The 23,494-nt window shown below is 36.6% G+C and overlaps 1 protein-coding gene across 1 annotated transcript in view; it reads right to left on the bottom strand.

Annotated features, from left to right (window-relative positions):
• The window catches only part of LOC110207506 (liver carboxylesterase 1-like), a 54,384-nt gene extending 38,271 nt beyond the window's left edge, over window positions 1–16,113 (bottom strand). The window contains exon 1 of the mRNA XM_020985200.2: window positions 15,786–16,113. Within this exon, the coding sequence (XP_020840859.1) occupies window positions 15,786–15,837 (52 nt within the window). The 5' untranslated portion in view covers window positions 15,838–16,113. The remainder of the gene's footprint in view (window positions 1–15,785) is intronic.
• Window positions 16,114–23,494: the final 7,381 nt, after the last annotated feature.

Raw genomic sequence — 23,494 nt, 5'->3', positions numbered from 1 at the left:
CATTTGCAAGGATTGGTTGATAGGAATGCATGAATTTTTTGGTATTTCTTCCCATGAAAAGTTCTGCATTTATTTGGTTATTATTTATCAAAGACCTACTATATGCTGGAAGTTGAGGACTACACAGATGAATAAGACCCAGTACTTTTCCTCAATGAGCTTATACCCTAGTAGGATAGATGACATATATAAATGGGTTCATTAAGGATGTGTGATTTTTCCAGCTAAGGAACTACCAGATGGAACTCTCTCCATTACTCATTTAGGTAAGTCCTAGGATCTCATCTGAGGTACACAGAGGTCAGGTGACATGGCTAGGGCCACATGGCTAGTAAATATCAGAGGCAGAGTTTGACCCTAGGTCTTCTAAGTTATAAATATAGCATTCTCTCCATCATGACACATTGCCTTTGAGTACACAACTAATTGATACAAAATAGAATGAAACATATAAAGAAAGATAGGAAGAAAGTGCTTCAGGAATACAAATGAGAGAAATTATTTCTAGCTGGGAACATCAGAGAAAGCTGTTGGTGGTACCACATCCTCCCAGTCACTTAGGCACTCCAGAGTTATTTGATTCCTCCCTCCCTTCATTACTCATGCTTGGTTAATCATGAGATTTATTAGTTCTTGGTAGGGGTGAGATATTTTTATAAAAATGTGGATAAAATACTCTATAGATAAAAAGCCCCATGAGGGCAGGAACTTTATATCTCCCTGAAAAACCTTGTACAGTTCTTATCTCAGTACATAGGAGATTCTTCATGAATGTTTATTAAATTAGGCCTTCTTTTTAGAACTGACTTCCCCCGTATAACTAGGCCTCCCCATTTAGAATGTGGCCTGTCCTTTTGAAGGCTATTACAAAGAGAGGAAAGATAAAGTTATTAATGATTATACACAGGTACTTGTGAGCAAGTGGACTCTGAATCCTTCCTTAGATATCTGGGGAATCATTTTTTTTTTCCTGTGGATTGTGCCAAACGTAACCGTAGTGGAGGGAAAAGTGCTTAGTTGACATTTTCTGACATTACCTAGAAGGCTAATAGAACATTTGGATAGCAGCCCAAAAGTCTTTGCCTTTGATCCCCTGAAGCTTTTTGTACTTTGGCTATGAAAACAGTTTTTAGACAAAAGTCTTGATTTCATAAAACTTGGAGGGGAATCACACCCAGGATTAGGAACACAGATTTGTGGAGCCTAATTGAAGAGGTTGGGCTGAAGTTTGGAATTAAACAGATGTCAAAAGTTCCAAGTTGCCCAGCCATTTGGCACCTTTCTAGCTACCTACAATTGGTAGAAATGTTCTATAGCATTGAGCCAAGCAAACATGATACAAGTGGGTATCAGAAGGCCTAAATTTAGTCAGAAGACATGGGAATTGACTTGATATGGTCTCCCAAGTAGAATGGATTAGAGCTTGGGCTATCCTGTTTGCTCAGAGATGGAGGGTCTCTATCAGCAGACACATGGGCCTGGAGGAAAGAAGCAAAAAGATGGGCAGCCCTAGTAATAAGTTGACAAGGGCATATTAGATTGGACTATGGGACTCATAGAGCTCCTCTTGCAAGAAATTTGAGACCTGAAATATCAAATCTTTCAGCTCTTCCTCTTGGCTCTAGTCCATACACTCTACAATGATATGTATAGTAACACCAGGGCTAACAGGTTACCCCACAGAGACTATGGCTACTGTTTATCTTCAAGACACACAAGAGATTCTTGAAGAACTTGGCTGTTTAGTTTTCATTCTGGAGAGATGGTTGAGTAATAGCTTGAGAGAAACAGTGAGAATACAAAAAGAATAAAGGGCTTTTCTGTTTTTTAGAGAGAACTCTTTCAACTTTGATCTTGGGAAGAAGATGAACAGAATTCTTAAAGGGCCGAAGGATGTGGAATAGACCTGTGAATTTATTGATAGAGAATACTCCCAGATAAAGATTGGCTTCTTCTAACCAATGTATAGTCCTAGAGAGTTGCCCTTAGCACTGAGAGGATGGTGGTATCCTGATAGAATTGAATGGCAAGACTGTGAACAGGATTAGGAAGTGTCTTAGTAGCTGGTTAGGGTCATAGATTTAGAATTTCAAGAGACTATCCAGCTGAACAGCTTCATTTTATAGATGGGGAAACCAAGGTCCAGGGCATATAATGGGCATCTAACAAGCATTTGTTGATTTACAGATTGATAACTAAGTGCATAGAAATAAGTAGCACAGTGCGCCTTCTGGTTTCTTTGACTCTAAATTCAGTGCTCTCTTCTATTGTTCCACAGAGCAGCACCTCTGGGAAAGTAGTTGTAATTATGGTTAGAGGACTGGCTGTGAACTTTCTTAGAGCTAAAACATTGTAAAAAAAATATGCTTTTGTGTAACTATTTGTCACATTGTTTAAAATGCATAGCCAGTAATTTTTATGTTTACTTAAGCCTAGAAGATTAGAGGTTTGGACAGATTGATAGATAGATAGATAGACAGACAGACAAATGTTTTTGGGAAAATAGGTCGCTTTAGCTTATTAAATGAGTAATATTTAATAAATGGGGGTGAGATTCAAAGAAAACTGATTAATTAATGAGAGTCTTCAATTTTAGTAATTATTAAGGAAATTCCCAAGCATATACATGTATTAACTTAGAATGCAGGATGATAAGAATGAATTTTATAAAGAGGTAAATAGCAGACTGAGAGGTGACCACAATATATAGGTGGAATGTGAAGCAGTTCACCCCCAAATTCTGCTATGGAGGAGGGTTTATGTCTGAGATCTATATTTTTTATTTCTTTCCCATGGAAAAATTCTCATTGAATCATAAATGCAAAGTATCTGGCAATCACTATTGTCTGTTATTAATGATATTAACTTGCTTGTTTTAGATTTTAATTGATAATTGCTAGAACTGTTAGTTTATTTCTTATATAGATTTTTATTTAGATTTATTGTTTTGATAAATTGTTCACTATATATTATATAGACTTCATGTTAAGTAATTGGCTAGCCTTATTGGTTTTCTAACTATACCTTTTATATCATCTCTATTTAAAAATGGAATGTATCATGCTTCAAAAGTATTGTGATGTATTTGTACTGGGAATTCGTTAAGGGTCCCTTAATTTTAGGAGAGATCTGGAAAATAATAACTAGAGTGTTATAAGAATTTTAAAAAGAAAGCTCAGTAGCATCATAAAAGTGGCAGAATCTGGCTTAGAAAGAGGGACACATCAATGAAGAATCTTATAGGTTTGTCTTATGGACCTATAGAAGGTATAAGATTTTCCTAGCCTGATATCACATGATGAACTTATTCCTAAAAACCTGAGAAGCATTTGGGGAATAATAAAATAGCAGGTCATCTATATGCTGCATTCATCGAATCTGCATTTAAAAGCATAGGGGAAACTCCCTCTACCTTTGTAAATGCATTTGAAATTCATGTTACAGAAATTGCTAAGAGATGGGTAACTACAAAACAGTTTCTATTCTTTCCTTCTTTGGGACTTAGAAGTTTAGTTCTGGGGTGATTTGTTGATCACTCTTAGGATGATCAAGATATTCTGGCCATTCCAGGGTTGAGGGAAGGGGACAGGCCATAATCAAGTCCATACAGGGGGAAGGAATACTGACTGCAAGCAGCTGTTGAGTGAGGGAAATGGTGGACACAGTATAATGAAGGGAGCTGGGCCCCAGTCTCTACAATGAATTGTATATTCCAGACCCCATGATATTTCAATGATGACAGTGCTTTCATGTGGTACCACAAACAGAAGCTAAGGAAGAATAGAGATGATGTGGGATGTGACACTCAGATTACACTGATCACTAGAATCTCCTGGTCAGGGAGATGGCAAACCAATTTGTCTAATCTCCCCAGTGGTTGAGGGGGCCAGGCCTTATGTATTTTGGGACTGGAGGAGGAGTTATTTCCATTCATTTTACAACCCAGAGAATGAAAAGACTAAGTGGCTTGACATGAATTGGTTCTCCTTTTACAAGTATGTTGAACAAAAGCAGTAAAAAGACAGTATATACAATGGGAGATTAATCTGAAGGCTACCTTAAAAAATGGGTGGAGATACAGATTCCATGTGCACTAATTGGCTGGACATCGTATTTTCAAAAGAAATTTCACCCTAAGTTTCTGATGAAGAAAACTGGCTCAGAGGGCTTGGCTTGAGACCAAAAAAAAAAATGGTAGGGGAGAAGCTAATGCCACTTTTGCTCTCAAAGGGAAAAAAAAATAGAGCTCTAGTAAATACCAGGAGTTTTTCTACCATGTAAGTTAAAAACAGAAATTCCAAGATGTTGTTGCCATCAAATGTCATTCAATTAATACATCCCCTAGATATAGTCCTTGCAAAAATGATATTCTTTTCTCTGAACAAAATCCTTGATATAACGTTGACTCAAACTTAAACTTTAAATATTTCTTTAGGTCATACAGGGGATAGAGCACTGGACTTGGAATCAGGAAGACTCATCTTCCTGAGTTCAAATCTGGCCTCACACACTGACTAGCTATGTGACCCTGGACATGGCCCTTAGCCCTGTTTGCCTCAGTTTTCTCATTTGTGAAATGAGCTGGGGAAGGAAACAGCAAACCACTCCAGAATTTTTGCCAAGAAAACCCCAAATGAGGTCATAAACAGTCAGATATGACTGGCAAAACAACTGAATAACAACAACAACAACAACAAACTAGTTTAGGAAGTCTTGATCTTTTCAAGATATTATATTAGGTTAGAGTGTTTTTCTATTTTATGATTTAAAGTTTTATTGATGCTTTATTTTTACATTATAAACATTTATTTACACATTATTCCCAGTTCATGAGGGGACTCGTAACAAAATAAAACAAGTATAATGATGAATATAGTGACTTCATCTGAAAGGGCGTGTGACATTTCATATTAGTGGCACCTCTACCTCTTTAAATCCAACACCTCTGTCAGAATATGTTTCATGTGGAATTATGAATGGTCATTGTCCTCACGGTTTTCAAAGTTGTCTATTTTCACACTATTGTTATTTTACAAATTTTTCTGGCTGGTTCTGCTCATTTCCTTCATCAGTTTCTGAGAGTCCTCAAAATTGTTTATAATTTTCATAATGATATTACAATATAAATTGTTCTTTTGTCTCTGCTTGCTTTACTTTTAGACAGTTTACATAAGCCTTTCCATGTATTTTTGAAATAATTTATTTCCTCATTTCTTAACAGTACGATAATATTCCATCACATTTATGTACTATGACTGATTTAGGAGTTCTTCAGTTTCTGGGCATCCCCTTACTTCCTAATTTTTTATTTTGTTTTGTTTTGCTACAATAAAAAGTGGGCCTTTTATCTTTTTTTGATCTCTTTTGGGTGTAGGTCTAGAACTGCTCGGTAACCTTTTGTGCATAACTGCAAACTGCTTTCCAAAATGCCTGTGCCCATTTACAGCTCCACCAACAGTGGATCAATATTCCTGCTTTCCACAATCCCTTGTTGTCAATTTTACTCATATTTTTCTCTTTAATTAACTTTTCTCATAATTTTTACTTTTTTTTTCAGTTGAGGGAAAATTGAAGTTCAATGAGAAATGTAAACTAGTTTCTCTGAGACTTTGAATGGCAAGGGAGCCAGTACCAAAATATGCCACCAATCAAGGATGAAGGCCTGGCTGCCAAGTTTGTCAGGTGCACTGATCCTCTCTTGTACTTAATTGGGTATCCATTACCTGGGGGACCCCCTCTGCTACCTCATGGCAAGTTGTCTATATCAATTCTCTGCTATCATTTCAGGATATCAATATTAATGCAAACTATGACATTGGCTGGCCTAATATCCATAATAGATGGTATTAAACAGTCACAGCTGGTATGGAGTGAATGTGGATTTGTCCCAGGGCACCAAAATGGTTGGTGGGAAAGGGAGTGGGGTTCTTCTTTCTCTGTAGAGCAACTTCTATCTCATTCCCCCTAGGCTCTATACATAAAGTAGAACCACCTAATATCCCTAGGATCCTAATATCATGGAATCCTTCTCCTGGGATTCTGTCATTGCCACTCCCCAATACACTTTGGAAGTCAAATCTCCCACTGTGGATGAACTATGTTTTCTTTCACCTCTGTCCCATCCCCATATACTTCAGATAACCCTTTTTATACTATACAAAAATAAAAAATTCTTTATTACAGCTATTGTGTATAATAGAAATGTGTCTTTTCTTCCCTCATGGGATGCTGCAGAGGATTGCCTCTGATGATGATGACACCCCCTTCCTAGCCCAGGAAGTGCAATATTAGGTTCATACTCTGACCTCTAGATAGACATAATCACATCTTAAATACCTTGGAAGATGCAGACCTCAAGAACTTAGAATGAGCTTTTAAAGTAGTATTTATTCAACTTGCTGTCCCCCTCTTTTCTGGCAGGCTGGGGGTACCTACCTCACTCAGGCAGTCTGCAGAGTTGAACACCTTGTTCCTCTGTGGCATTAACCATAACAGGCTAATAGAGTAAGGAAGGGGATGAAAAAGCAAACAACGAAGGGGTCCAGAGGTGGCAATAATGATTTGACCAATATCATTTACCTGCTTCCTCAAATCAAAATGAAAACCAGAATCTATAAATACCCTCTTTTCAGTTCCTACTCTGGAAGTAAAAGAGCAGTAAGACTATGTCCCCAGACCAGAAGAATGGGAATACTAAATCTGAGGGAACCCACCTTTCCTAAAAGCACAGGATTTGTATTCTCTAACCCAAATGGATATAGCTTACTTTTAGAATAGGTCTGGCCTAGCAGTTTAGAATGAGTTACAGACCAATTTTGAAAAAGCTGGGGAATTAATGATTTCATGAAATGTATTTATTAAGTACTTACTGTGTGCCAGGCACTGCAGATAAAAAATACAGTGAGACAGTTCCCTAAGGAATGGATGTTCTTTTAAAACATTTTGTTATTATATTTTGTTTTTATATAACTTAGATTTCCCATTAATCCTTCCTCCTTCCTCTTTCAGAAGGGTAATCACTGTCCTTTGTGGTAAAGAATTTTAAAAACAAACAAAAATTCTTTCAGAGAAAATTAAAGAATACATAGAAAGAATCTGACATTTTATACAGTCTTCCATATCCTAGTTCCCTCATCTCTTCAAAGAAATGTGGAAGATGTCTTCTCATAGCTATTCTCTGGGGCCAAACTTAGTTATTAGAATTTCATAGCATTAATTTTCAGTTGTTTTATTTGTGTAATTTCCATTTAATTTTTAATAATCATGTTTTATATACGGGGCCAGTTTAGACAATTATCCCACCTTACTTAAAGTTAATGACTAGATAGCCAGGCATGGTATTTGCCATTACCTGTTACTGGGGAAGGCTGAGGCAAGTGGATCATTGGAACTCATGAGGAATTCTGAAATGTAGGAGGGCTAAAACCGATTGGATGTCCATACTGAGCCTGGCACTAATATGGGAAGCCCCAAAGAGCAAGGGGCACCTGGTTTTCTTAGGAGGGGCAAACCAGCTCAGGACAAACAGAGCTAGTCAAAATTTCTATGCATTCAGCCAACAGTGGGATTGAGACCATAAATGGCTACTGCACTTCCATCTTGGGCTTGTAAGGAAGACTCAGTCTCAAAAAAAGTGACAATTTGCAACTCCTAATGCCTTAATTGTGTGAGAATGTATATTGATTGATCACTAGATATGAACAAGGTCTGGAAGTCTCTCTTGAATCAATAAATTAATCATGGACTTTATATTATATGTAAAACATCCTGATTGATTTAGATGTCATTGAGAGTCATTGAATAAACTGAAGTGATGTTACATAAGAAGTCTATTTGTTTGGCTGAAAACTTTGTTACATCCTGTGGGACTTGTTATAAAATCACTGAGATAGATGGAATTAGAATTGGATTGTCTAGTGGTGGATTGGGAAAAAAAAGGAAAAAACAAAACAAAACTTGAGACCTTAAGAGATGAGCTAGAAAGAATTAGCAGCACAGGGACAACAAATAAGAAGGAAAGGAGAAATTGAAGAGGGCCATTGGTCCCAGAGCCATTTTGGAGAAGATTTGTCATCATAAAGTATCCATTGAACCCATTTCCTTAACTACTGAAGGACATTCCAGGAAAAGTTCTACTTTTTCCCCAATTTGTCCACTTGGTGCCTGTCTATAACATGATCTATTTACTTCTTTACCCAAATGTTCCACAGGAATTTTGCCTCAATGATAAAGAGACTAGGAGTGAATTAGAAAGATTAACATAACCAAACCCCAACCTAAATGTTAGGAATTTTCCTAAATGGGGACTAAGCGATTGTCATTGTGCTCCTGGTTTTTCATTTAATATAAATTCCTTTAAGCAGCAGAGAACTACATGAACCTGAAGTGCCATTATCTTGCCCCTAGTATACATTGTAACAGGTTATGGCTGATTAGATCTCTAGAGATGAAGGGAAGAAAGGAGGGAAGGTTGAAAGAGCAGTGATGACTGTCTCTGGTCACCTACAATACTACATCCGTTGTTATTACATGCATATTAATTTCCAGATCTCACATTGTATCAGTTCATACAAATCTTGGTATGCTTCATTGGAAGCTCCACGTATTCATGGAGCTAAACCCATAGGAAGAGATAGTAAATGTAGAGGAATGGTTGCTAGAGTATTGAATTTTGGTCTGGTGAATCACAGGGATGAGGAGTTAAAGAGATGCAGCCATACAACTCCACTGTTATCTCCTTTCCAGAAGCAACATTAGCATTGATTTTATTTCTGTTCCAGAACAAAAACTGGAAAGCAAAGAGGGTGAGAGCATAAGAGGAAAGGCTGGCAGGCGTAAGGTATAATTCAAGTAGTGGGACAGATTAGAAGATATCCAGATGGATACAAAGAATGGTCAGGGTTAACCAGGATGGGAGACATAGTCTAGTCTGGATGGTGCTATTCTAGGAATGTTGGGCAGGGATAAGGGGAGGGAGGCAGTAGCAAGGCAGATTTGAAGATGTACAAATACTTTAAGGATGAATGGATTAAAATATGGTCTGGGAACAGTGAGATATGGTTAGTTTGATGATATTTAACTCACTTTCCAATCAAGTGATTGGAAATACCCCTACTAAATGAGAAGAAGAACAAATTGTCCAGATAGTATGGTTCAGATCCAGAAGGTGAAAAAAAAAGTAGTATTAGGCCCAGTCGTTTCATAATAATTCAAAATGATCCAAATATCAAATTGGTTGACTTGAGAGAAGCAATGGATTTCTTATCACAGGAGTAAAATCCATGGTTCCAAGGTCATCTGTGCCTCCAAAAGAGTCATGAGGAAAATGCCAGAAAAAAACTAGCTCTTATCCTGGGACTAAAGTTCATGTTTTGGACTTTCTGTTTACAAGTCACTCTTACTGGTTCTCTGACTTTCTGAATTTTAGAAAAATGCAATAAACTCCCTTTTGTCTTCACTTATTTCCATGAACTTGGCCTCTTGTCTGCCTAGTTCCTCAATAATATACCAGTCCTCTCTTGCCAAGTTTTGCCTCCTTATTACCTACAACACTGTGTGACAAAGACATTCCAAGTTTTATATTTCAAGAGAACCATTGGATAGAATCAGTCAAAAAAAGAAATATTCATCCTGCTAATGAAGGGAATTAATAAATCATCATGAGAGTTACTTTAAGAAGCCCTACTTATTGTGTTAGCTCTCAATGAATTATGTAAAAACAAACTTAGCCTAATAAATCCAAACCACAGATAACCCTTAGGATATTCCTATCAGGCATAATAAAAAAAACCAAAACACTCTTTGTGTATAGGGACCATGGGGAAAAGCCTGTCTACTCTTCTAACAGTCAGAAAAAAAAAAATGGAAAGCTGGCTGATAAATACAACCAGCCCTTAAAATAGATGCCTTTGAATTACAACTTATACCAATTTTTTCTACCTACTGTTATTCCTCTCTTTGAAATTCTATTCCTAAGGAATACAGGTGTACTCTTTATTTCTGTAAAGAATATCTAAACTGGGAGAAGAGAGGACTTCCTTGATCCCATGGAAAGAAGTCACAGAATCAAAGAATTTGAGTGTCAAAAAGAATCTCAGAGGCCATCTAGGTCAATGTCCACTGTAACATAACTGAAAAAAGGTCATCCAGCCTCCATTTGAAGATCTTCAATGAGGTGTAAGCCACTATCTCCCAAGGCAGCCCATTCCATTAATGTATAGTTCTAACTGATGGGAAGTTTTTCCAAACATTGAGAACAAACTCTCCTCTTTGCAACTTCTGTCCATTGCTACTGACTTGATGCCTTTTCTGTATGACAGCCCTTCACGTACTTGAACACAATTGTCATGTATTTTTCTTTCCCTATCCCCAAATTTTCTGCAGATTAAGCATTCTTTCAAACAATCATAAAATGACATAGATTCAAGGCCCTCATGATCCTAGTTGCCCTCCTCTGGCTACTTTCTACCATATCAATGTTCTTAAATTGCATTAGCCAGAACTGAACACAGTATTCCAGATATAGGATAATTTCAAGGACTTTCAGCTAAGATGGTTGGTAGATTACACACAAACTCAATTCTCTCACTCTTACTTCAGCGGTGGTTTAAAAAGAGGGCCAGATTGAATAACAAACAAAAAAGTCAAAGAGAAACTACAATTCTCTTCAATCTCCCTCACCACCGCTCCCCCCCCCCCAAGCTATGATTATACAAAAAAGTGAGAAGGCATAGACAGTGGCAGGGGAGTCTTGCCAAATAAATCAGTAGGAGAATAGATAAAGCAGACCATAAACTTTCCTAAAGAAGAACTGAAGAAAGAATCCTAAAGTAGAGCCCATCACCTTGACTGGAGCTCTAAAGGAGATAGAAGATGTAATACTTCATTATCGAGGAGTGAAGAAAGGGGCAGAGTCTGGTCCTGGCACTGTTTCAGTTAGGAAGTAAAGCTTGAAAAATAATTAAGAATAAGAAAACATTGCTGATAAAGAAATGTTATAGGCCAGAGATGTTCCAGAAACAAGCCCATAAGAACAGAATAACTCCACATTATCTATAAGCAAATAGTGAACAAAAATCACAGCTTTGCCACACAGTCTACTGGAATTTCTAGAATAAATGTGGTATGCTTGAAATAATCATATAATAAAATGAAAGCTACTGAGGAAAGAATGGGAAAGGAAATGAGAGTTCAGGGAGAAATAATTCGAGCTTAATTCAGGAGCTATAAAACTTTATTCAAGTAAGGGGCAGCTAGGGGGCACACTGAATAGAGCACCTGCCCTGAAGTCAGGAGGACCTGAGTTCAAATCCAGCCTCAGACCAAACACTTGACACTTACTAGATGTGTGACCTTGGGCAAGTCACATAACCCCAACTGCCTAAAAGCAAAAAACAAACAAACAAACAAAAAACCAAACCTTTATTCAAGTAACAGATTCCTTGAAATTTAGCTTGTAACAGAGTCCAATGATTACAAGAGACAGTGAAATATATCAAAACAAAATAGAAAGACTAAATAAACCCTCATAAAATGTAAAGTATTGTCTATCAAGAACAAATATCAAACAAATATATCTATGAATCATCAGACTAACCTGCAAAGCCCACCAGAAAGAGTCTATCAGGAATATCACATTTCATAAATTTATAAGTGAAAACTGGTCAGACCAACCAGAACAAGAGAACAAAGCAAATATAAAAAGAGTGCACTAGTTACTTCCTGAAAGAAATCTCAAAATGAAAACTCTCAGGAATGTCATGGACAAAATCCCAAACTTCCAGATCAAGAAAAAAAAATTGGCAGTATGTAATTAGCCAGAATGAAAGAGCTGAAGTACCAAGGAGTCACAATGAGGATTGTGCCAGACCTGGAAGTTTCCACCATAAAGGAAAACTTGAAATAAGATAAGTAGAAGGCAACAGATATAAGCTTATAACTTAAGAATAGCACCAAGAAAAGTTGAGCACATATAATCTTTTAGAGGGGGGAAATGGATCTTTAGTGAAATAGAGCACCTCTAAATATTCTTGACGAAGAGATCAGAGGTAGATACTCTGAAATGGAAACACAAGAGGCAAAAGAAACAAAGGCAAATACATTAGAAGAAGACTCAGAGGAATGTCTCTAGCCTATAACATTTCTTTATCAGTAAGAAGACTCAGGGGTTTCCCTATTCTAATGAGGAGGGGGAAAAAAGTGTCCTCTCAGAATCTCACTTCCTTCAAGGGTCAGAGAGAGAGAAAAAAAACTTCTGTACTAAATTTTGATGACCCTAACAGGAAAAAGGAATATGCTAAGAAGAAAGAAAGAGAGAAGGTAGAATTTATTATTTCTTATAAAGTGGATATTTGAGAAAATAGTATACAAATATAGAAAGAAGTGTGGTATGCATAAACTTCACTTTCTTTTGAACTGGAAAAGGAGAATTGAGTATGTGCACACAGTGAGGAAGAGTTTGGTATAGAAATACATTAAAGTCAACAAAGATTTAGATAGAGAAGTATCAAGAGGGAGGGCTTAGGGAGAGATTTATTATGACCAAAATAAACTCTATCTTCAGAGGGTACAATGTAAAGGAAAAGAATAAAAAGAAAGAATGGTTAATTTATTTTAATATAAACTATTGCTGCACGGTGGTTAAAACTTTGGCACTCAACCACACTGCCAAAGAAGAAAAGTAACAATACACTGCATTATCTTGCTACTACTTTTTTTTTTTTAAATCAATGCATTGCCTTAATGGAGTAGAACTGCTAGTGATAGTATTGTTGTTGGAAATAAATGAAGAGTATTTATTGGAAAAAATAATGTAAGTACCTAGGATTTAAAGTGGATGCCATTTGCATTTTTAAATCATTGACTTGTTAAAACACATATGTTGTGTAATAAAATAAAATTTTAGAAGAAAAAAAAAAACTGTGACTGAGGCCTAGATGGAAGGAGAGACCAGAAGTAGTTGAATAGAAGTAAAATGCATAAAATGTAAATCACCAGTGTTGAATATAACTCTTTCAAAATGCTCACTTCATTGAAAGAAGGGCTGATGAAGAGAATGAGAGGATGAAACAAGGAAAAAGTATAGAAGGACAAGAGAAAAGAAAATGTACAATTAACAAGTATAACTATGTGAATGAGATCCATTCACTCAAACAATAGACAAAGGTAATAAAGTAGATTAGAAAGCAGAATCCCCAAATACTGGATATATCCAAAAATACTGTGTTTGCAAGAAAAACACTTAGAACAAAAGTATTGCTGGAATATTAATATGGGAGTCAAGGAAAAAATTATGCTTCTAATATACTCAAAAGTCAGTGGCAGCAAGTATGATCTTAAATAAGGCAATAATAAAATTAGAGTTGATTGAAAGAAATAAATAGGGAAACCACATTATATTTAAAAGTACCATAGATAATGAATTATTCAATACATTTGCATAAAATAGCATAGCATCTAAATATTTAAAAGAAAAATTTGATCAATTTGCAGAAAAAATGGTAAAACCATAGTGGATGAGGATCTCAACGGCATTCCTCTTAGACTTTGACAAATCTAGTCAAAAGAATAGGAAATAAGTTAAGGCCCTAAATAGAATTTGAGAAATACTAAACATGATAGATCTGTGGCGACTATTGAATAGGAAAGAAACGAATATACATATTTCTTGCTTGTGTGTGGCATTAAAAAAAACTGACCATATATTAGCACATGTGAACTTTATAAAATTATTTTTAGTTGTGTACAGAACTCTGTCCACTAATCTACAGCAAAAATCTCACCATATTTCCATGATTTACCTTGGTTCTGACTTAATAAGCATAAATCATAGAATTGCAGAGTTTATAGCTAGGAGACACCTTAGAAATTATCTTATCTAATCACTTTATTTTACAAAGGAAGATACTCAAACCAGAGACTAGTATGAGCATAAAATAAATACCCGAGTGTTTTGACTTGCTCCCCTTCATCTTACCAAATTTAAGAGATTTCTTATCTTGGTCAGGAGATTTTTCTCACAATCTATCTCCTTCCAGCCAACATTGAATTATTCTTTTTAATACTAATTATTTTCATTTGCTTCTTGAGAACCTGATAGGCTTACTGACTGTTAGAGCTGGGAAATATTATGTTAATTATCTAGTCATTAGTGATATTAATTATTATTGTCTAGTTCAGGGGTTCTTAACTTTTTCATGTCATGAACTTCTTAGGTAGTCTGGTGAGCTTATGGAATAATGTTAAGAATAATGTTTTTAAATACATAAATTAAAATACATAGAATTACAAAGGAAAGTAGTTATATTGAAATAAAGATATAATTGTTTTCTACCCAAGTTCATAGACCCCTTAAATCTACCCATAAACCCCTGGGGTCTCTAGACCCCAGGTTTAACAACCCCTGTTCTAGCCCAGATCCTTCCTTTTATAGCGCCTTACCATACATATTTTTTTCTAAAGGAACAGAAAGAGACAAATGGTTCTTTTGAACTAGAGTCTTATCAGGGAGCTAGCTGCACACTGGATTTTCCCTCTATAAATCCCAACTCCATATAAGCAAATATACAAAGTGAACTGAGTTACTAAGGTGATATTTAATATGTCCAGGTAATGCAAAATCACAAGATGCAGATAAATCAAGGGCAAACTTGTTTTAAATCTTGATAAGTGTCAGTTTGCCATCTCATTTACATGCCCAATCTAGGCATGAAAGATTTTACCTCTTTTCCTCTTTAAGCCTGCCCCTGAATACCTACTCCCATATCCCACTCTAATCACCCCCAAGCAAATGCTTTTGCTCATTATCGAGAGCTTATCAATCAGTAGCAGAAATCTCTTCACCAGGTACAGCCCACTCTGTTCCCTCATACACTCTCTTCCTTTTTTACCTATTGAAACCTATTATTTGCTGTGAGCAGAGTACTCATTCTTGGGCACCTTGATCACCCTCTAACTGTACCTTTACTTGTGTTACTGATCAAGATCTTTTTAACCCTCAGCTTTATAACAAATGAGTGTTTTTGCCTATGAGGAAGGGGTAACTTTTTAACAAATTCCATAGAATGACAATGTAAAGAACAAACACTTAACCAGATTTTTTGTTGATTCTGCCATAAACTAGCTTGATGCTCTTAAACAAATCATTTCCCCTTACTAGGCCTCAATTTTGTTCATTGGATGATAGGGTTGACTTAGATAATCTCTCAGGTCCCTTTCAACTTTTATCATTCTCTGATTTGGACTATCCAAATGATTTGGACAAATGCACAAAATACTAGCATGCAAATTTTCTAGCTGTTTTAGAAAGCATTTTTTCTTTTTTTCTTTTCTCTGTCATTAATAAGATATCCATTTCCCATTGTTTCTGTGATTATTGAGATTCCATTAGCTTTATTTTAAAGTAGGAACTGGTTTGTTTGTTAAGTGGTTTCCTTTCCCAGATACTTATTCCAGTTCATCCAAAGCCAGAAACAGCACCCTGACCTCCTTAAGTAGGACACTAATTAGCCTAGAAGGAGGTGGCCCACCCTATCAGCTTTCTCACACAATTACTACCTTAATAAAACCACAGATCTCTTCTGGTAGAGAGTTATCCAAAGGCAAGTTCCAAATGTATCAGGAAAAACAAAACAAACCCAAAGAAACCATAAAATAAAACAACCCCCAAACCAGTCCTCACTTAGTTTTCTACCAAGTTAACACTACATCTTTCTAAGGTTTATAATTGTTCTCGGTTGGAAATTAAGAGAAAACAAACAAACAAAACAAAACAAATAAGCCCTTACCCTGCACAGAGACAGCAGTGAGGGAGCAGAAGAACAGGGAAAGCAGCCACATCTTGTCTGGAGCAGTGTGTTTCCAGCTGCTTGGTACAGGTATCTGAGTTGTTCTGCAGGGCTGCCTCTGCTGTGAGCTACACAGGAGTTAGCTGACTAGTTGGCTGGCTGATTGCCTATCTGAGCGACAGACCTATAGCCCAAACAGGCAAAAGCCAAGTCAGTGAGAAAAAAATAACAAAGATTTACCTTCTTCCAAAGATCTTGGTGTACTTCAGTGTTGGTATCTTGAAACTCCAACCACAAAATAAACTTTCCCTCTTTATTTGTGTGGCTCTAATTCCAGAAACACTCAGATTACAGTCTCAACACCCACATCAGTACACAAGGCCAGGGTTACATAATGGTGAACTATAATCTTGAAAACTAATCTGGAGTTTCTATCCATTTCTGAGATTCGCGAAAATCCAGTAGGCTCTGGAGAGCAAACAATAGGCTGGGAAAAGTCTGGGGCTGACCCCCCATACAGATGTACACTCCCTGTCTGTGTGACTTTGAAGAACTTTCCGAATTTTTAGTCGTTTTTCCAAGCATTACAAAAGGGCATGAATCCCTTACTCTCAGGTAATGAGTTCTTTAGAGAAGGAATTTCTCTAATTTATTAGGAAACACTGAGTTCTGACTGCACTATCAGGAGACAGAAAGAGACCACAATACATGGAAACTTGGCCTTAAGGAAGTTCAAGTTCACTAGGAGAAGACATTCACATTAGAAAAATAAGAAGAAATAATGACATCATAATAGAAATAATCATTCTCATTTCTCTGGCACTTTAAAGTTTATAAACCACTTCAAAGTTCTTTTAATATGCATTTCTCTAATGTCTAATTTAGAGCACTTTTTCATATGACTATTGATAGTTTTGATCCCTTCTTCTGAAAAATTGCCTGTTCATATTCTTTGACCATTTATCAATTGAGGAATGACTTAAATTCTTATAAATTTGGTTCATTTCCCTACACATTGTATTTGAGAAATGAGGCCTTAAAAGAAACATGCTGTAAACCCTGCCACACCCCCAGTTTCTTGCTTTCCTTCTAATCTTGGCTTCATTGGTTTTGCTGCTGCAAAAACTTTTTAATATAATATAATCCAAATTATCCATCTTATTTCCTATTATCCTCTTTGTCTCGTTTGGCCATAAATTTCTTCCTTATTCATCGATCTGATACGTAAAATTTTCCATGCTCCCTTAATTTTCTTGTGATATTATCCTTTATTTATCCATTAATTATGTACCAATATTGACCTTATCTTGGTATATGGTGTGAGATGTTGGTCTATGCCTTCCCAGAAATTTTTATCTAATAGTGAGTCCTAAACCCAAAGTTTGGGTCTTTGGGTTTATCGAACTAGATTACTATGGTGATTTACTACGGTGAATTGGGTACCTGATCCACTGTTTCATTTCTTAGCCGGTACCAGATTGTCTTGATGATTATCACTTTGTAATATAGTCTGAAATCTGGTACTCCTAGGCCACTTTCCTTCACATTTTTTCATTGATTGCCTTGATAGTCTTGACCTTTCGTTGTTCCGTATGAATTATTTTATTATTTTTCTAGCTTTACAAAATAATTTTTGGTGGTTTGATTATTATGGCACTGAATTAGTAAGTTAACATTGGTAGAATTTTCATTTTTATTATATTGGCTTGGCCTACCCATGAGCAATTAATATTTTTTCCAGTTTTTCAGATCTGACTTCATTTGTGTGAAATGTGTTTTGCAATTGTGTCATATAGTTCCTGGGTTTGTCCTGTGAGATAGACTTCCAAGTATTTTATGTTGTCTGCAGTTATTTTAAATGAAGTTTCTCTTTCTATCTCTACCTGATGAACTTCAATGTTAATATATAGAAATGCTGATGATTTCTGTCAGTTTGTTTTATGTCTTGCAACTTTGCTAAAGTTGTTCATTGTTTAAATTAGTTTTTCAATTGATTCTCTAGAGTTCTCTAAGTATAGCATCAAGTCATTTGCAAAAACAATAGTTTTGTTTTCTTATTAGCTATTTCATATTCTAATTCCTTCGATTTTTTTTTCTTTTCTTATTGCAATAGCTATCATTTCTGGTACAATATTGAATTAATTATTGAGCGTCCTTGCTTCATCCCCGCTCTTATTGAAAAGGCTTTTAGCTTATCCCCATTACAGATGTTTGCTAATTGTTTTAGATAGACACTACTTGTCATTTGAAGGAAAGCTCCATTTATTCTTATGCTTCCTAGTGTTTTTTTTAATATGAACCATTTTTTTTCAAAATTGTTTTTCTCCATCTATTAATATAATCACATGATTTTTGTTGGTTTTGTTATTGATATGGTTAATTATGCTAATAGTTTTCTTAATATTAAACCAGATCTGCATTCCTGGTATAAATCTCAACTGGTAATTCCCCATATATTTTTGCTATCATGGTTAGCAGAGGTGTCAGATGAATATTTTCAGACTACTATTATGCTTCTTTTCATTGCTTCATTGATTTTATGTGCCAAAAGTCTTCAATTTTGCATAATCAAAATTATCTATTGTATATTTCATGATTACTTCCACAACTTGCTATTCCTTTAAAATATACAAAAATATCACAAAAATTTCTTTTGTTCCTCTCTCCCCACTGCCATTGCCCTAGAGATTGCTACCATTAGACACAAATAGGTATGTATATATAAAATTATTCTATATATACTTATATCTATCAGTTCTTTCTCTGGGTATACTTAGCATCTTTCTTTATATGGCTTGTAGAGTTACTTTGGGTATTTATAATAGACAAAATAACTTATTTGCTGAAAGTCATTCTTAAAACAATATTGCGGTTACTACATACAATGTTCATTTCTTTTTAAAAATTAATTTATTTGTTTTTAATTTCCAACTTTCACTTCTGCAAGATTTTGAGTTTCAAATTTTCTCCTTATCTCTACCCTCCACCCCACTCCAACATGGCATAAATTCTTATTACCCCTTCCTCCCATCTGCCCTCCCTTCTATCATAACCTCCCCTTTCTCTTATCTCCTTCCTCTTCTATTTTCCCATAGGATAAGATAGATTTCTATACCCCATTGCCTGTGTATTTTATTTACCAGTTACATGTAAAAACGATGTTTAACATTTTTTTAAAAAACTTTGAATTCCAAATTCTCTCCCTTCCTTCCTCCTCACCCAACCTCTCTGAGAAGTCAAGCAATTCAATATAGGTTACACATGTGTAGTCATGCAAATCACATCCTTAACAATAATGTTATGAAAGACTATATTTCCCTCCATCCTATCCTGTCCTCCACCCTCACTTATTCTATTTTCTCCTTTGACCCTGTCCCTCCTCAAAAGTGTTTGTTTCTGATTACCCCCTCCTCCAATATGCCTTCCCTTCCATCACCCTACCTCTTATCCCCTTTCTCTCTACTTTCCTACAGGGTAAAATAAGTTTCCATACTCAAGTGATTGTGTATGTTATTCCCTCCTTAAGCCAAATCCGATTAGAGTAATGTTTACTCACTTCCTCTCACCTCACCCTTTGTTCCCCTCCGCGGCAAAAGCTTTCTCTTGCCTCTTTGATGTGAGATAATTTACCCCACTCTACCTCTCTCTTTCTCCTTCTCCCAATACATTCTTCTTTCACCCCTTAATTTTATTTTTAGATAGCACCCTTTTGTACTTAACTCACTCTGTGCCCTCTGCTTATATATATTCTGCAAGTACCCTAATAGCAAGAAAGGTCTCATGAGTTACAAATATCATTGTTCCATACAGTAATGTAAACAATTCTACTTTAATACATCCTTAATTATTTCTCTTTCCTGTTTATCTTTTCATGCTTTTCTTGAGTCTTGTATCTGAAAGTCATTTTTTTCTACAATATAGCCAAATTCCAGAGTTCCCAGGTCAAGGAGAAAATATTGCAAGCAGTCAGAAAGAAACAATTCAAGTATTGTGGAACCACAGTCAGGATAACAGAAGATTTAGCAACTTCTACATTAAGGGACCGCAGGGCTTGGAATATAATATTCTGGAGGAATTATTTTCTTCAGTGAGCTTTTGGGCCTTCTTTTCAATTTGGCCAAATCTACTTTTTAAGGCATTCTTCTCCCCATTGGCTTTTTGGACCTCTTTTGCCATTTGGTGTAGTCTATGTTGTAAGGTGCTATTTTCTTTAGCATTTTGGGGGGATTTCCTTAAGTAAGCTGCTGACTTATTTTTCATGATTTTCTTGCATCACTCTTTTCTTCTCAATTTTTCATCTTCTTCTCTTACTTGATTTTCAAAATCCTTTTTGCGTTCTTCCACGGACTGAGACCAATTCATATTTTTGTTGGAGGCTTTGGATGTAGGAGCTTGGATTTTGTTGCCTTCTCAATATATATTTTGGTCTTCCTTGTCACCACAATAAGATTCTATACTCTGAGGTTTTTTGTTCTGTTTGCTCATTTTCCCAGCCAATTACTTGACTTTTAAACTCTTTTTGTTAAGGTAGGAATCTGCTTTAAGTGTGGAGAATGTACTGTCCCAAGCTTCAGGGGTTTTGTGCAGCTATTTTCAGAGATACTTCTTGGACCTGTAAGTTTTCTGTTCTTCCAAGGTGGTATGATCTAAGGATAAGTGTTTACTCCTCTCCTGGTCTGTGCTCTGCTCTTTGAGTGACCACAAGCAATCGTTTCTGGCCTGGAATTGTAAGGAGGGTTCTCTCTCCACTGCTGGCAGAAGCCCTGCTATGCCAGTGTTCCTCCTTGCCGCAGTACTTCCACCCAGGAATGCAACCCAGATCCAAATGTGGACAAAGCAACAGAATCCTGCCTGGGTACCAGCAAAGAGCCCCCTGCAATCTCCTTTTGATCAGGTGTTCTATCCCCTTACCATCTGCATGTTGAGAGCACTGGAAGCCAGCACTGTTGCTGCCACTGCCACTGCTACCACTGCCACTGCCACTACCACTGTCACTGCCCTGTGGCCGTGGCTGGACTGCAGTCATCTTTTACCCAGGTCTGACAGACCTTTCCTACTGACCTTCTAAGTTGTTTTTAGCATTTGTGGTTGAGAAGTCTGGAAACTGCCACAACTACCAGTTATTCAGTCCCCTGAAGCCTACTCCAGGCTGCTGGGCCCTTGTTTGTGCTGGAATGCTTTCCTGAACAGCACTCCTCTCCCAGCCTGACATAAATTTCATGAGCAAATAAACATTGTCTCTTGAGAAGTAAGAGGCAACAAAGACATGTGGGCAGGAATACCTATCCTTAAGTGTGTTCCTCTGGATGAGCCCAGAAAAAGCACTATCTCTCCATGCACATCTCCTGGCTCCCAGATCTGTGCTGGCTATTTCATCATCATAACTCTGCTTCTTCTTTCATGGCTGTGGTTTTTTGAAGCTTTGCTTTCTCACTCTCCTACTCTACTGTTTGTTGGGGCTACTCTCCCTGGGTTCCTTCTCCTTCTCTTGGGTAGCTTCTCTCATGCTGGGGACTAATAAGAGTTTACCTTACCCTAGCTTTCATGAGACTTGCATCATCACCTTCCTTTAGAAAGAGAAGGAGGTTGCTTGTCAATGAAGTTCTGGCCACATCAGTTCAGAGCCAGGGAAGTTTTCCAGGGGATCAAAAAGCTGGGAGGTGGAGGGAGGCACGTAACATTGATTGTGGTTTTTGTTTGAATCAGCAGCCATTGCTTTCCAGAGACCATATTTTCTTCATAATCACAAAGGGCATTAGTAATAGTAGTAGCAAAATGTAAGGTCCTTGAGGGCAGGGTCTGTCTCTAAGCTATATTGCACTCATAGCACAAAGACTAGCACATCACATTTAATATGTACTTGCTATTGTTTTCTCTACTGGTGTATCTTAAATGTTGTTGTTTTAGTTCTTGCTGTTATGTGTCTTACACTTAGGTTTGGTTCTGTTGGTTTATTGTAATTTATGTAAGAAATCATATTTCAATGAGGTGTAGAGCTGAACAAAAGAATGGAGCTGGAATCTTTGGCAATACCTGGTTGGCTTGTTGACATATACTATTCTAAGTATGACAGCCAAGGCACTAGCATTCAAAGAAAGTATCTGCAAGTAATGAATGGGCTGTAGTGAAACTTTGCAAATAAATTACAATTTTCTTAAATAGAAACAAAAATAGGCAAGGAAACTGATAGCAAAAGAATGAAACTTGGTTAAACCTAGCTTGGATGATCAAGACAACCCTGCATAACAACTCTCTCACATCCAAGGGGGATTTTTGACAAAGGATAGTGATGATATAGGGATAGCCTGGATAGGATGATGTCTTTGGTCATCATAGAGAAGGAGAAGATAAGAAGTTCTGCACAATCTCTAGCCAGTTGAATTAGATCTTGAGAAAGAACATTCTTGTAACTAAGACAAATCACCTTGGACAATGAAGCAATCTAGATGTGCCAATGTCAATCAAACCAGATATTGTGCCCCTAAGGATTTAACCTTTTCATTTCCAAATCTCCTATTCTGATTGTTGAATGCCTCATAGGGCCCACTATATCAGGTCAGCTCTAGTTATGGTTCATTTTACTCTCTAGCCATCTGTTCAACATATACCTTGCTGCTGCTTGTATAGCTTCTACAACATCTTTCCTTCCCCTGTCTAATTCTTTAGCCATAATTGATTCAATACTGCCATCGTTTTTGGAAAGGATGTGCCATTGTATTCCCTTATGCCTCTACTCATCACCCTTGTTACTTTCTGAACCAAAATACCCCTCTCTGGCCATAATTCCCCTTTATTTGTGCTCTTCCTGTGTCTGCATGTAAACTCCTTTAGGGCAGGGACTATGGATATGATTAGATATGTTTGCATCTGTTATTTGGTATGGCTTTACTTTTGTATTTGTATCCCTAGTTCTTGGCTTTTAGGAAGTACTGAATAAATGCCTTTTAATTATTTCATTCATTAATATCTTAAAGTACAGATCTATATCTATATTTATGTATATGTATATGTATATGTATATGTATATGTATATGTATATGTATATGTATATGTATATGTATATGTATATGTATATGTATATGTATATGTATATGTATCTCTATCTCTATCTCTATCTCTATCTCTATATCAATCTATAGAGATTGATATAGAGATAGAGATAGAGATAGAGATAGAGATAGAGATAGAGATAGAGATAGAGATAGAGATAGAGATAGAGATAGAGATAGAGATAGAGATAGAGATAGAGATAGAGATAGAGATAGATAAAATTGTAAACCCAAACCTCTAAAGTATATAGCAAAGGCCGTGACTGGGCATGAAGGATAATAGCTTTATTTCAGGGAAGGGCTTATTCATCTCAATACCTGAAACCAAGACACTGACATAGGTACCAAGAATTCCAAGTAAAGTGGACTTTATTTAATATATTAGCATAATCCAAAGCCAGCCTCACCCACTAAAAACATTTCAGAAGAGAAAGTAATCTTTGGCTCCTCATGGCCCCCAGTGCTAAAGTTTTGTTTCCTTCCCTTTATGAGACTGATATACGGCTATTTCTGTTTCTGTTTCTTTTTTTTTCCCTCCACCCATGCTGAGAAGCTCTCTGACCACCAAAGGACCAGGCATCTATGCCAAGTGAAACAAAAATCTCTTGCCTTTGAGGTCTACTGAAGCCTCTTTACTATGTAATGGCAGACCTCACCAGA

The sequence above is a fragment of the Phascolarctos cinereus genome, unplaced genomic scaffold, assembly GCF_003287225.1.
Source record: "Phascolarctos cinereus isolate Bilbo 61053 unplaced genomic scaffold, phaCin_HiC Scaffold_2;HRSCAF=192, whole genome shotgun sequence".
Classification (NCBI taxonomy): Eukaryota; Metazoa; Chordata; class Mammalia; order Diprotodontia; family Phascolarctidae; genus Phascolarctos; species Phascolarctos cinereus.
Note: the sequence above shows the minus strand (reverse complement) of the source record. Positions and strands in the feature narration are given on the sequence as shown.